The 15,692-nt window shown below is 44.4% G+C and overlaps 1 protein-coding gene across 1 annotated transcript; it reads left to right on the top strand.

Moving 5' to 3' along the window:
* Positions 1–320: 320 nt before the first annotated feature.
* Positions 321–10,041, top strand: LOC148151340 (uncharacterized). The gene is made up of 4 exons (XM_087976386.1): positions 321–478; positions 3,834–3,963; positions 6,459–6,633; positions 8,405–10,041. Exons 1-4 carry the CDS (start codon positions 347–349, stop codon positions 8,577–8,579), a joined length of 612 nt encoding a protein of 203 aa, XP_087832512.1. The 5' UTR covers positions 321–346; the 3' UTR covers positions 8,580–10,041.
* Positions 10,042–15,692: the final 5,651 nt, after the last annotated feature.

The raw sequence follows: 15,692 nt of genomic DNA, 5'->3' as shown, positions 1-15,692 counted from the left end.
GACCCACCCGAAGACTTTAAGACACAAGATTGGATCGGGATTTCTGAGGGACACTGATTCAAATCTTTTGGTGTATCCAGCCTCTGACTATCCACAGAAAGGACGAACTGGACCCATGATCCATCACAAGGTTGTAATGAAATAATATTTCCATATTTAATCAGGTGTTGTGTTTCTGTATCTGTTTCCTTATCATGTGACATTCATGCCTGCAGCCAAGCCATATTCAAAACTATCACCCCAAAATAGTATAAAGCAATCCATAGTCTCTACTCAAACATCAGATCGACCTGAAGGTGCTGAGAGTCAGTCAGTGCGTTCAAGACCGATTTGAGCAGACACCAAGATGCTGAGACTCTTCTTAACTGTGTCTGTCCTCTTCGGGTATCTGGTTGCTGCGCAGAACGACGTACAAGAAGTGGAAAATTTCTGTGAAGAATTGAACTGTCCTGAACCAGAGGCTGCCGTCTTGGAGAATGTAAGTACGATTCAAAGTTTATTGCATTCTGTCATTTTTGTACCAGTATAAATTATTTAATGACTGTATCCGATCGCCCACAACCACTCTACCCCTCAACTCTGAAACATGACTGCACTGATATTCATCCTCAGGACAACAGATTGGGCACATAATCTCCAGAGTTTTCAAGACTGCGAGGTCTACTCATTGACATTTTAAAAACACTTAAAGGGCCAGCTAAGGTAGATGGGGTACTGGGCTAATGGTCGGATACTTGGTAGTGTGGATGAGCAGAGGGATCTTGGTGTCCATGTACACAAATCTTTGAAAGTTGCCACCCAGGTAAATAGTGCGGTGAAGAAGGCATATGGCGTACTGGCTTTTATTGGTAGAGGAATTGAGTTCCGGAGTACTGAGGTCATGTTGCAGTTGTATAAGACTCTGGTGCGGTCGCATCTGGAGTATTGTGTGCAGTTTTGGTCGCCATACTATAGGAAGGATGTGGAGGCACTGGAATGGGTGCAGAGGAGGTTTACCAGGATGTTGCCTGGTATGGTAGGAAGATCGTATGAGGAAAGGCTGAGGCACTTGGGGTTGTTTTCATTGGAGAAAAGAAGGTTTAGGGGTGACTTGATAGAGGTGTAAAAGATGATTAGGGGTTTAGATAGGGTCGACAGTGAGAATCTTTTTCCACGTATGGAGTCAGCTATTACAAGGGGGCATAGCTTTAAATTAAGGGGGGTAGGTATAGGACAGATGTTAGGGGTAGGTTCTTTACTCAGCGAGTCGTGAGTTCATGGAATGCCCTGCCAGTAGCAGTGGTGGACTCTCCCTCATTATGGGCATTTAAGCGGGCATTGGATAGGCATATGGAGGATAGTGGGCTAGTAGGTTAGGTGGGCTTGGATCGGCGCAACATCGAGGGCCGAAGGGCCTGTACTGCGCTGTATTCTTCTATGTTCTATGTTCTATGTAGAAAGGGTGTTTCTGTTGGCTTGGAGTCTCGGGAATTGGAGAACTCAGTCTCAGAATAAGAGAACCAGCCATTTCGGACTGAGATGAGGAGAATCACTTCACTAAGAGGGCAGTGAAGTTTGGAAACCTTTACCCCTGGAGCTTGGCCATTGATTATGTTTAAGACATCAACCGATAGATTTCTAAATAATATCAAGGGAGATAGGGATAGCATTGGAAAGCAGCGATGAGCCTGTTGTGGAATCTCCAGCTTCACTCAGATGATCATCAATCTTTAGACTATTTAGTTGTCGATGATCAACTGCTGAGAATATTCAAGGCTGGGGTAGATAAATCTTTGGGCTCAAAACACATCAGGAGGTATCATAACAAGGTGAGAAACTGGAAGATCAAGTGTAGTCAAAGATCAGCCAAAATCTTACTGCCTTGTTCCTGTTTCTAATATCAGACATTCTTTTGAAATTGGTTATTTTTTGTCCAAATTTCTCAACCAGAAACGAGGACCAAATTCAACGCCATTGACATTTTCTTGATCTTGTGTACATCTGCAGTAACTGAGTGTGGAAGATTTTCAATAACATTCCATACATTTTATACCAAAGACCCAAGGGAGAAAATGGCCCATTGTGTAAAAAATGACCAAGATGAAAGAGTTGAATGGAAAACAAAATGAATTAAGAAGTGTTGAGACCAAGATCCCAACAACATCTCCCAATTCCCTTTAAAACTCAAAGCTTAAATGACACCTTAATGCTCCATCCAGACACCTGGGACAGTCCTCTGAACAAAGTTCTTTTTCAGAGACATTTTACAGTCATAGAGATGTACAGCACGGAAACAGACCCTTTGGTCAAACTCATCCATGTCAACCAGTTATCCTAAACTAATCTAGTCCCATTTGCCAGCCTTTGGCCCATATCCCTCTAAACTTGAAGGTGGCTCAGTGGCCATCATTGCTGCCTCACAGCACCAGGGACCTGGGTTCAATTCCAGCCTCGGGCGAGTGTCTGTGTGGAGTTTGCACACTCTCCCTGTGTCTGTGTGGGTTTCCTCCGGGTGCTCTGGTTTCCTCCCACAATCCAAAGATGTGCAAGTCAGGTGAATTGGCCATGCTAAATTGCCCATAGGGTTAGGTGCATTAGATAGAGTAGGGGAATGGGTCTGGGTGGGTTAGTCTTTGGAGGATCGGTGTGGACTTGTTGGGCCGAAGGGCCTATTTCCATACTATAGAGATTGTAATTCTAAACCTTCCCTATTTCCATTCCCATCCAGATGCCTTTTAAAAGCTGTAATTGTGCCGGCCTCCTCCATTCCGGTGGCACCTTCTGTGTGGAAAGGTTGCCCTTTAGGTCCCTTTACATCTTTCCCCTCTCACCCTAAATCTATGCCCTCTATTTCTGGACTCCCCTACCCCAGGGAAAAGAGTTTGTCTACTTATCCTATCCATGCCCCTCATGATTTTACAAACTTCTATAAGGTCACCCCTAAGCCTCCGATGCTCCACGGACAACAGCCCCAGCAGAGTCAGCCTCTCCCTATAGCTCAAATCCTCCACCCCTGGCAACATCTTTGTAAATCTTTTTGGAACGCGTTCAAATTTCACAACATTCTTCCGTTAGGAAGGAGACCAGAATTGCACGCAATATTCCAAATGTGGCTGAGCCAATGTTCTCTATAGTCTCAACATGACCTCCCAACTCCTATACTCAATGTTCTGACCAATAAACGAAAGCATACTAAACTCCCTTTTCACTACTCTATCTACCCGCGACTCTACTCTCAAGTAGCTATGAACCTACACTCCAAGGTCTTTTTTAAGCAACACTCGCTAGGACCGTACTATTAAGAGTATAAATCCTGCTGTGATTTGTTTAATCAAAATGTAGTGCCTCACATTTATCTAAATTAACTCAATCTGCCATGCCTCAGCCCATTGGCTCATTTGGTCAAGATCATGTTGTACTCCAAGGTAACTTTGCTGCCCACTACACCTCCAATTTTGGTGTCATCTGCAAAGTTACCAAGTATACCTACTTGTTCACATTCAAATCATTTATGTAAATGACAAAAAGTAGAGGACCCAGCACCGATCCTTGTGACACTCCACTGGTCACAGGCCTCCAGTTTGAAAGGCAACCCTCCACCACCACCCTCTGTCTTCTATCTTTGAGCCAGTTCTGTATCCAAATGGCTAGTTCTCCCTGAATTCTGTGAGATCTAACCTTGCTAACCAGTCTTCCATGAGGAACCTTGTCAAATACCTTACTGAAGTTCATATAGATCATGGCCACCACTCTGCCCTCATCAATCTTGTTACTTGCTCAAAAATCTCAGTTAAGTTCGTGAGACACGATTTCCCACACATCATATGTTAATAAATGTTATTTTCTTGTTTTAGGGTTATGAAGAAGCAGAATTTAAATTTGCCCCCTGGGTTGAAACAGAAATACACGGAATGGTTATCAATAATGTGGTGGAGGCCGGCCTCAAAAGATTTTTTGAATATTCACAGTTCCACAATGATGCAGGTAATTTTCCTGTTCCTTCACTGTAACATTGGAATTGAAAACAACCCTGAAATATTTGACCTGGCTTATTTGAAACTTTCTGTATGTAGAAACACACTGACCAAAGGATTCCAGCTTGCTGATCTTAGTGGTTGTTCCAGGATTCTGTCCATTGTGCCCTCCATTACTAACCTATTGGAATCTGTGGAAGCTGTCCATATATGGGTACAGTGGGATACCAAGCACACTTTCTCATTCCAATCATGATCTCTGATTTGTCTTTGGACATGGCAACCTTATCCAGCCCAGAGCGAGGTGGGGTAAAGTAAGGTTTTCTAATCTCAGGGACAAAAGTCAAGGCAATAGGGCAGAGGGGTGACCTGGAAAAAGGTAAGCCAAGTGACATAGGAAGAGACAGAGAGTTTCATGGGGATAGCGTATCGGTGAGTAAGGTCAATGTAAAGATTATCAGTAAATAAATTGTAATACTTCAGGTAAACTGGTTACATAAATAGATAAAAGGAAAATAGATCCAGTACCCAGAGATATTCTTACAAAGACACCAATGTTTGGAAATAAATATTCCAGGATAGAAACATTTCAAGAAGACCAATAGAATAGAAAAGGTTCTGAAAAATGGAACTGTGAGGTCTAATTTTCCAAATCTCTCCAGATGCTAAAATACAGTAAAAGAGTCATAGCCATAAAGCACAGAAACATTCCCTTTAGTCCAACTCATCCATGCTGATCGTGTTTCCCAAAGTAAATTAGTTCCACTTGCCCGTGTTTGGCCCATATTCCTTGAAACCTTTCCTATTCATCAACTTGCCCAAATGTCTTTTAAATGTTGTAACTGTACCTGCATCTACCACTGCCTCTGGCAGTTTATTCCACATAAGAAACATCATTGACCCTCAGGTCCCTTTTAAATGTTTCTCCTCTCACATTAAAACTAATGCCCTCTATTTTTGAACTCACACACCACAGAGTTATTTGTTATTTATCTTATCTATGCCCCTCATGATCTTGTAAGACTCTATAAAGTTACCAAGCAACCCCCGCCACACCAGTGAAAAAAGTTCCAGCCTATCCTGCCTCTCCTGATAACTCAAAGCCTCCAGAACCAGCAACATCCTGGCAAACCTTTTCTCAACCTTCTCCAATTTAATAATATCTCTCCTTTAGCAGTGCAACAAAGACTGTATACATGACTCCAAAATTGACTTCACCAGTATCCTGTACAGTCAAAACATGACGTCCCAATTCCTTTCCTCAGTGATCTAGGTAATGAAAGCAAGAGGTTTTTGAGGGTAAAAGGGAATCAGTACCAATAGAATGCTTAAAGTTCTAAAATGTTTTGATAAGGTTGTTCATAAAAACCTAATTTGACAGTAAGTATTGGAGGTAAAATATCGGCAAGAAAGAGTATTGGTTAATGAAGGAAAAAAGGAAGTAGAAATAAAAGTAGCATTTTCATGATGGCAAGCATAATTAATGGATGCTCTGGATATAAGTGCTGAGGCCCCAGATGTTAGAAGAAGGTGATCCCATTACAAGATCCAAGTTGCTGATGACACTTGAGAGGGTGAATTCTGAGAAACTGTCTGTCTTGGCTGGAGAATCTGGAGATGCAGGCCTAGATTTTCATCTGAAAATGGAAAGTGAGAGTTGTCTTCCCTGCGCTTGGAGGAAATGACAAGGAAGACACTCAGAAGTCAGCTGTGAGCTGCTGCCAGGCCATGAACCTGGGAAAAAGTTTGGAGGCAGCCTTTTCATCCCAGTTCCAATAAAAACAGAAAAACCCTGCAGTCATTGTCCCAAACCCATTCTGTCATCCCCACCCCAACCTTCCATCCAGGCCACAAACAAACCCTACAGTTTCTTGTATGCCCAGGTCAATGTATGCCCCTCAAACTCCATAGACCCTCAAGTCCCCAATGCTAGGGAGCACCACTGCCTATTTACCCACGGTACACTGTACAGAAGCAATGACCCACATATTGACAGCAGGATTTATGAAAATTTTTTTAGAAGTTCATTCTTTCATAACTTTCCACTCCGTTAAAATAAACCTCTTTTTACGGTGGGATATAAATGTTGGCAATCATCAAAACTCATTGCAGCTTTAACTGCAGAAACCACAAACACTGAAACTCTTAACCTCGATTAAATAAATATTGTGAAGGTGACAATAGTACTCACAGTCACAGCTGTCAATCAGGTGGAGAAGTCAATGTTTCAGGTGTAACCCTTCTTCAGTCCTGATGCTGTCTGGCTTGCTGTGCTCTTTCAGCCTCCTGCTTGTTCATCTTGGATTCCTGCATTTGCTGTTTTTTTTGTCTCTAACCAGAGCTGTCAATCAAGCAGGGCTACAGGTATTTCAAGAGAATGATAGATGTGTGGGGTGTTAACCAGTCCATCATCCCTCCCCCATTTGTAACTTTTAAATCACGACAGGCAATGCCCCTAATTATCACCTTGTCAAACACTGCAACTGTGTTCCCTTTTGTCTGCAGAAACAATTGTTCCTCTCGAGGCCCCTTGGGGAATCATTGGATACATAAAAGATGGCAAAATACAAGATAACTTCAAAGTATTTGTTACATTAACTCCTCAAATCACAAGTACACCTCAGCCAAAAGATCCATTAGTTCAAATCGGAGCAAAAATTCATGATTGGTTCTATATCAGGTGAGTATGATGTGTAACAAAATGACTTAAAATGCTTTTTTTGTGTCTCCTGAAGCAAAGGGTTGATATTGTGACAGTGTCTCTACTGGTAGTCCATGTTCAGTGAACATTTTAAGTAATTCTTCTACAACCCTTCTTGTTGTGATATTGTGTAATGGGACTGCCTCAGGAAATCTAGTCGATATATCCATTATTGTTAATAAGTACTTATTCCCACTTTTTGTTTGAGGTAGGGGACTTACATAATCAATCAAGACTCTTGTGAAAGATTCCTCAAATGCTGGAATAGGAATTAAAGGTACAGGTTTTCTTACTGCCTGCGGTTTCCTATTAGCTGACATGTATGACATGCCTGGCAAAATTCAACTCCATCTTTGTGTAGTCCAGGCCAGTAAAAATCTCTGTATTTTAGCCTGTGTATTGCTCATTCCAATATGACCTCCAAGTGCTAGCTCATGTGCCACTCCAACACCTCCTATATTCTACTGGCAAAACAATCTGATGAACATCTGCCCATTTCTCATCTGCTTGAATGTGTGATTGTCTCCATTTCCTCATTAAGGCATCATTTTTCAGGTAATATTGCACAGGGATACATTCACTCTCCTTCCATGTATATGCCTTTTGATACAACTGCTTTAAATTCTCACCTTTCTGCTGTAACTCAATAAGCTTCGCAGATCGAAAGATACTTGCATTTGTAACAATTGGCTCCTGCTCTGTCCCACTTATCTGATCAAAAACAGTCTTGGAGAATGCCTCCTTATCTGTGCCTTTTGATCTCTCCTGCTTCAGCTTGTGTCTCTGTGATCTCATTAAGACACAATCTGGGAAGATTCCTGGATAAACATCCTGCATTGCTTCAGTTGCCCGTGCCTCCACTGGCTTTGCAACTAGAGTAGAGCTGATATCGGTGTATCAGCTCCATCATTTGCAATGATAAGTTGTATTCCTGGAGCTGAGAGTTTGACCTGTACTCCTACCACAAATTCTCCACTCTTCTCCAGACACTCAAGCCTCACTTTACATAGCTGAACACGTTTTGTCTCACCATCATTAGGCATCTGGATGGGTATATAAATAGGAAGGGTTCAGAGGGATATGGGCCAACTCCTGACAAATGGGATCAGATTAAGTTAGGATATCTGGTTGGCATGGACAAGTTGGACCAAAGGCTGTTTTCATGCTGTCCATCTCTTTGACTATGTGTAGTTTTCTTGATTTATATCATCTGTTTGCAAAAGCTAAACTTTTGCCATCAGTTTTTTTTTGCCTGGATTATTTGAGAAGTTTAATTTTCTCACTGTGTTGATCTCTATGAGTATTGTACCAAAGTCTTTTACATTAAGTGCATCACTTCTTTTACCCACGTGACTCAAAATCTGGTCAGACTGTGATTAATGGGCTGCTCACATCAGGTGCAGATGCTGATTAACACAAACCTTTTACTGAGTCGACACACGTCACAAAACCTTCACTTCCTACTTCAGAGAACATGGCAATACCTCCCCATTCAACTGAGTCCGTTCATCTGAAGGTGGGCTTCTCTTCTTTCTGTCATTCTCACAAATATCTCACTTGGTGGTGTTTGGAAGAATACTTTCACTCTCTTTGATCAGAGCCCCACCCAAACTACATCATTTCCCTGTGATATCTGATGTTCTATTCTATTACAGTTATTTCAAGTGGGAGCTGAATAGCCAGCTGTTGTTCTTCTTTTCAATGGCCTTATGCTCCAAAGTAAACTGACATTTACTTCACTCTGTTGCAGGGCTTTTGATGAAAAAGATGGCAGTAATCTTAGCAGCCAAGCATACGGAGATCGTGTGCTTCAATTGAAGAAGGACTTGGAAGCTGACAGCAAATCCTTTGATAGCAGTTTCTTTTACCTCGGTTGGTTTAACAAACTTGGGCTAATGGAAGTTGCCTTTCAAAAGAAAAGTTAAAACTTTTCTAAACATTTCAGACATCAAACAGTGAGCTGTGCTTAATACTATTCTATGTTTCTAAGCTCTTTTGATCTCCCATCTGGTACACATTGGATTTCACTCTGTGCATGGGCCAGTATTTGCAGTATCGAACAGTTCCCCCAATCTCCTCTCCTCAGAGCCCTATGGTCCTCTTCATAAACACTGCCCTTCACCAGCAGTGAGAAAGTTTTGTCTCCAACTCACAGTGCCTCATTTTGGCATGAGCTTACTTCAGCTCTGTTCACTAAAACAGTCAGGTTTTTTTTGCCTTTTCTGATTCTGTTGGACATTCAGTTTTCAAATGTTTTTGGTCAATTACTTTCTGAAGCTCCTCTTGCATGTATTCAACTCAAAATGTCAACACATAATCCTGGGTAGGTAGTTCTTTAGTTCTTCGCTCTCACTAGGAACTGCAGTCCTGTCATTTCCCAGTTAAAATAAATTGCAGAGAGCACAAAGGGAAGGAAGTGATGGTAAATATTTATAAAACAATGGCTTGGCTTCAAATGGAGGACTGGATTCATTTCCGATACCTGGATCTTAGGGAGAGGGGAAAGACTTTAGTGACTCCTCTGGTGATTTGATCTTAAAGTCTCACACACACATCGGATTAATCCCAATTGTTCACAGGTAGTAGACTCTGCGCTAACAGGGATTCAGCTATCTACTAATTTCCCTTTTCTATAAAGTTGCTTTAAAGAAATTGGGTACAAACTGAGGTCAAGAAGTTTCTGGTGATATGATAAGTTCCAAAATGTTCTCTCTTCACACAGCAATGGATTATATTTGCTTACTCCAGTCATGCTCATCAGAATGTTTAAAGTTGAATGTTTAAATGACAGAACAGTGTATTGTTGCAGAGCACAAAGTACTGAAGTAATTACGTGTGAAATCATGACACTTTTCAGATGTGAGATTGGAGTTGGGTTCTCTACCACTCTATTAGTTTCAGATTGAAATATTTACTTACTCGGGAATGCTTAAATTGTGACGATGCAGAGGATTTTTTAGCACAGCTTCTAATTTCAATCTATGTGTGCCTTCTGTGCAGTGAAATTACAATTGGACAAATATAACTGTATCAACCATAGATGGTGCCCAGTATGAGGGCAACATATTCACTGGAGGCATCTGCCAATGGGGCACTGAATCTGTTTGAGACTCCAATATGAAGCACTTTAAAATTGGTCCAAATCATTATCCAGAGACTGGAGATGAAATACAATTCTGACTTCCTCAAAAGTATCTTCGCATATTGAGCACAGACAAACTGAATCTGTGATTCTGAAAAGGTTTTATTCCTGTTTAAAATGACACATTCACGGGTTTCTTTTATGGAGTAAATAAGCCTTTATTTTCTCGCCTTTGCTTATCTGATGTTTTTCTAACTGCTGGGAATGTATAATCACTGTGAAATAAAGGGTGATGCATGACAAAACTTTGTTTGTGGGTGTGGACGTTGACTATAAGGCTGGCCACAGTGTTAATTTGGGGAAGGCCCATGCATACATACTCACAAGGTAGGAGTAGTGCAGGCCAATCAGATCCTTGAGTCGGATCCATCAGTTAATCAAATCATGCAGCGGATGGATCGTCACCATCTGGTGGAAGATCCATTTACTGTCTTTGCTGTATAACAAAACAGTGAAGCAATAAGGAAAACAAAACAATACCAACTTTGCCACACCATAGATGCCCAATCCCTCAATACCTGCAGTCCCCACCAGGATGGTCTGACAGCTCTTGGCTTTGTCCTAGACTAGAGGCCTGCACACTCCCTATCCACCACCACACTCCTCTGCCTGGCTGAATCTGTTTTCTCACTGAACACTTTCTCCTTTAATTCACCTCACTTCGGCCAAGCCAAAGGAGTAGCGATGGACACCTGCATGAGCCCCAGTTCTGCCTGTCTCTTTATGGAGTATGTGGAACAATCCTTGTTCCAGTCCTACACAGGTACCCTCCCACAATTCTTTACTTCGACAACTGTTTGGGCGCTGCCTTTTGCTCCCATCCGGACCTTGAAGAAAATTGTGCATTTTGTCTCCAACTTCCACCCTTCTATAACTTTCACACTGTCCATTTCCAACACTTCCATTCCTTACCTTGACCTCTCCATCCTCATTTTGGTGAATAAACTGTCCACTGCCATCCACTGCAAAGCCACTGACTCCCATAGCTACCTTCACTGCAATTCGTCACACCCCACCTCCTGCAAGAACTCCCATCATCCCTCTCCCAGTTCCTTCACCGATATCGTATCTGTTCCGATGATGCCACCTTCCAAAGCAGCGCTGCTGACATGGCTTCCTTCTTCCATAACTATGGTTTCCTGCCACTGTGGTTGACAGGGCCCTCAGCCACATCTGACCATGACCTGTGGTTCTGCCCTTGCCCCTCCCATCGCTCATAACAGCATGATCTCGTCTCCCTTGCCCTCACTTTTCATCTCACCAGTCACACTGCATTCAAAGGGCCATTCTCCAACATTTCAGACAATACCAGCAGAAAGGCACCACCAAACACATCTTCCCCTCACTCCCACTGTCTGCATTTCACAGGGATCATTCCCTCCAGGACATCCTAGCCCATTCCTCGATCACCAACACCCCTCTCCTTTCCAGGGCACCTTCCCAGGTAACTGCAGAAGGTGCAATACCTGCCCCTTCCCCTCCTCCCTGCTCACCATCCAAGGGCCTAAATACTCTTTCCAGCTGAAGCGGCATTTCAGTACTCCAGAAAAGGCCTCACCAAGTCTCATACAACTTCAAAATGACTTCCCAATTCCGAGACTCAAAGGTCTGAGCAATGAAGGCAAGTGTGCCAAACACCTTCTTAACCATCCTATCCATAAATCATGCAAAGTTCAAAGAATATGCACCTGAACCCTTAGGTCTCTGTTCTACAAAATTACCCTTGGCCCTACTTTTAATTGTTTCAGTCCTGCCCTTGTTTGTTTTACTAAAAGTGTAATACATCGCATTAAACCAAACTAAACTGCAACTGCTACTCTTCAGCCCATTGACCCAATTGATCAAGATCTGTGACAATAATACATCAAAGTCGAGCAGTGTGGTGCTGGAAAAGCACAGCAGATCAGGCAGCATCCAAGGAGCAGGAGAATTGACGTTTCAGACATAAGCTCTTCATCAGGAATGAGGGAGGTGAGGTCATGGTTGAGGGGGCAGTAGGAGGACGTGTCCATGAGTTGGCACTTGGCTTCAGCGATGTGCCAAACTACCACTGCACCCCCACCTTGTCTGCTGGTTTGATGGTGAGGTTGGGATTGGAGCGGAGGAAGTGGAGGGCTGCGTGTTGCGAGTGTGAGAGGTTGGAATGGGTGAGAGGGGGTGGACAGTTTGCAGCAGTCAATGTCCTGGCAGCAGTTGGAAATGCAGAGTTCAAGGGTGGGTAACAGACAGCATGGGGTGTCCAGGTGGATGGGGTGTGTTGGAGGCGGGAGAAGGGGTTCTCGGAGGGTGGGCAGGAGTCTTGGTGGAAAAAGTGAGCCCGGAGGCGGAGGAAGAAATCTTTGATGCCACATCGCGTGTCAAACCCATTGATCCAGGAGTGTGGGGGAATGAAGGTGAGGCCTTTGCTGAGGCCTGAATGTTCATCCTCAGTGAGGGGGGAATCGGGGGAATGGTAAATACATGGCAGGGCTGGGATCTACGACCTGGTGTGGGGCTGGAGCTCTGAGTGGGGGCGGAGACATTAACTGGAGTGGGTGTGGTTATGGGATCGTGGGTGACATCACCAACAGAAGTGACCCTCATCCTTGGGGTCAGGGGAAGTGATGCCCTTGGTGTCATCCATGGGGGCAGAAATGATGTAATGTATGACATAGGCAATGTCATTGTTGTTGTTCTGGTGAGTGACATCGGTGGGGGCAGAAGTGGCTGCTGTGGAGGCAACTACGAGGCAGAAGTGACGTGCCAGGTAGGCCGTGCATTGGTTTCGGAGGCAGTGGATCTTGCAATGGTCGAATAAAGCTCCTCCCGGGGTGGCTCGAACTCACAGCCCCAGCATTGCTTGCGCCTCTATACTAACATATAAGTTCCCCGCACTCACCGATTGTGCCAGCAGAACCTTCATCAAGCTCATTGCTAATGAAGCACTTAGGCCTGAAACCTCGACTCTCCTGCTCCTCGGATGCTGCCTGACCCGCTGTGCTTTTCCAGCGCCCACACTCTCCGACTCTGATCTCCAGCATCTGCAGTTCTCACTTTCTCCAATTATAAATCAAACCAAGCTCACCAAGTCAGCCAAAAACCTAAAAACTGAGGATGCTGGAAATCAAGAACAAAACCAAACATTGCTGGAAAACCTCTGGCAGCATCTGTTGGGAGGAAGTAGAGTTAACATTTTGGGACCAGCGACCATTCTTCAGAACTGATGGCAGCCTGGAAAAGGTTGGTATTCATGTTAAAGAAAGGATGGCAATTCCATTGGAGAGTAGTGTGGGTATGTGGGAAGGTGTTGGGAGTGGAGGAGGAGTAGACCAAAGTGTCTCAAAGTGAACAGTGCCGGTGGGACACTGATAAGGGAGGGGAGGGGGCCACATGTATGGTGGTGGCATCCCGCTGAGGGAGAGAAAATGGCGGCTAGTGATTCTATGGATATGGATCCTGGTTAGATTGTGGTGAGGACAAGAGGGACCCTATCACTGTTGTGGGAAGGAAGAGAGAGTGTGAAGGCCAAAATGTGGCAGGTTGGTCGGACACGGCTGAGGGCTCTGTCAACCGTGATGGTGGAGAATCATCGGTTGAGGAAGATGGTGGAGGTTTCTGAGCATCCATTTGTCAAAACTGACATCATCAGAACAGATACGACAGAGATGGAGGAACTGGGAGAATGGAATTGAGTCTTTACAGGAAGCAAGGTGTGAGGATGATTAGTCATGGTAACTGTGGGAATTGGTGGGTTTGTGGTGGATATTGGTGGCCAGAATTGGAAACAGAGATATCGAGGAGGGGAAGGGGGGAGTCAGGAATGGACCAGGGAAGGTGAGAGCAGGGTAAAAGTTGAAATTGCAACAAATAAACTTTTCCAATTCAAACTGAGAGAGGGAAGCAGCACTGATGATGTCATCAATGAACACGAGAAAGAGTTGTGTGTGGGTGTCAGAGCAGGACTGGAACAAAGAATTTCCCATGTACACCACAAAGAGACAGACCGAACTATGGCCAATGTGGGTGCTCATCCACCCCCTGTTTGACCTGAATAAAGTGAGAGGAGTTAAAGGGATGAGTTGTTCAGGGTGAGAACAGGCTTGGCCAGGCAGAGGAGGTTAGTGGTGGATGGGGATGATTCAGGCCATTTTCTCAGGAGGTGGAGAGCCTTGAGACCATCCTGATCGGGGACGGACATGTAAAGGGATCACAGGTCCACCCTGAAGAGGAGGTGGCTGGTGCCCGCAAACTGGAAATTCTGAAACTGATGTAAGGCATCAGAAGAATCGGGGATGTAATTGGGAAGGGACCGGACAAGGTGGGAAGAAATCAGATCGAGGTTGGAAGAGATGTGTCAGGGGAGCAGGAGCAGGCAGTAACAATGGGTCTGCCTGGATGGTTGTGTTTGTGGATTTTGGGAAGGAGGAAGAAGCAGGGTCGAGGGACGATGAGCTTGGAGACACAGGGTGGAGATCACCAGGTGAAATGAGATCAGTGACCGTGATGGACACAATGGCCTGGCATTCAATGGTTAGATCATGGTCCTGGAAGAGGTAGGAGGAGGCATCTGAGAGTTGGCGCTCAGTCTCTGAGATGCAGAGATCAGTACGCCAGGCAACAACAGTACCACCCTTGTTGGCAGGCTTGATCAGAAAGTCAGGGTTAGAACTGGGAACCACAGAGCGCAGTCATTTCAGAGGGAGATAAGTTGAAATGGGAAGGGACACAGAGAAATTGAGGTCACCAATGTCACATTGACAGTTCTCAATGAACAGGGCTGGCACAGTGACTCAGGGGTGAGCTGCGTTCCAGTGCCAGGGACCTGGGTTCAATTCCACTCTTGTGTTCCTTAATGCCTGAAAGGAAATGAAAAGGTTTCTTGTTAGAATGTCCGGTGAGCCGGAGGAGGAAGAGGAAAATGGGGGCTGTACAATTCTGAGCCAGCTTGAGGCACTGCTGATGGAGACAGAGTTCAGAGGGTGCAAAAGGTGACGCTTTACCGCAGTTTCAGAACTTCCAGCTTGCAGGCACCAGCCGCCTCCTCTTCAAACAAAAACAGAAATTGCTGGGAAAACTCGGCAGGTCTGGCAGCATCTGTGGAGGGAAAGCAGAATTAATGTTTTAGAGCTAGTGACCTTTCTTCAGAACTGATTGATGCTGGGAGGAGGTTGGAATACGTGCTGATGATGTCGTGGGAGGTTGGAGGAGTAAATGAGAGGTGGAGATGGAGCCCAGAGAGAGAGAGAGCACAACAGTTGGACAGACACAGGAATGGGTAAAGGTCTGCCTGGCACAATGAATAGCAACCAATAGGAATTATTAAAACTAGAAATATCACAATAGATGCACATCAGACACAATCACCCCAGCCCTATACTCACACTGCAACATCCTCTGGCAAGTTCGCAAATGTGCAGTTTAGGTGGATAACAACCATGTTATATAGCCCATGGTCTCCAGAGATGTGTGGGTTAGGTGAATTAGCCATGGGATATGTAGGATTATTGGGATAGGGTGGTGGGAGCAGGCGGGTCTGGGTGGGATGCTGTTCGAATGGCCAGTGTGGATTCGATGGGCCAAATGGCCTGCTTCCACACTCGGGATTCTGTGGCTATACGATTCTACGAACTGGATAACAAGGGCACCAATGTCAGACTCTTACTTATTGAGTTAAATATTGATTTAAATTAAGATAGGGTCTCCCTTGTCCTCACCTACCATTCCATTGGCATTGTCAACTCCCAGAGAAAATCCCTCATCTAGTTCACTAATGGTGAAGGAAACTGCCATCCTGACCTGGTCTGGAATACATGTGCCTCCAGATTCACATCAATGTGGGTGACACTTACCCGCTCGCTGGGCAATGAGAGATGGGTGATAACTATTGGCCTAGCCAGTAACACCCACACCCTGTGAA

This window comes from Chiloscyllium plagiosum, unplaced genomic scaffold, assembly GCF_037043375.1.
Source record: "Chiloscyllium plagiosum isolate Xiang-an unplaced genomic scaffold, Cpla_swu_hap1 HiC_scaffold_3, whole genome shotgun sequence".
Classification (NCBI taxonomy): Eukaryota; Metazoa; Chordata; class Chondrichthyes; order Orectolobiformes; family Hemiscylliidae; genus Chiloscyllium; species Chiloscyllium plagiosum.
Note: the sequence above shows the minus strand (reverse complement) of the source record. Positions and strands in the feature narration are given on the sequence as shown.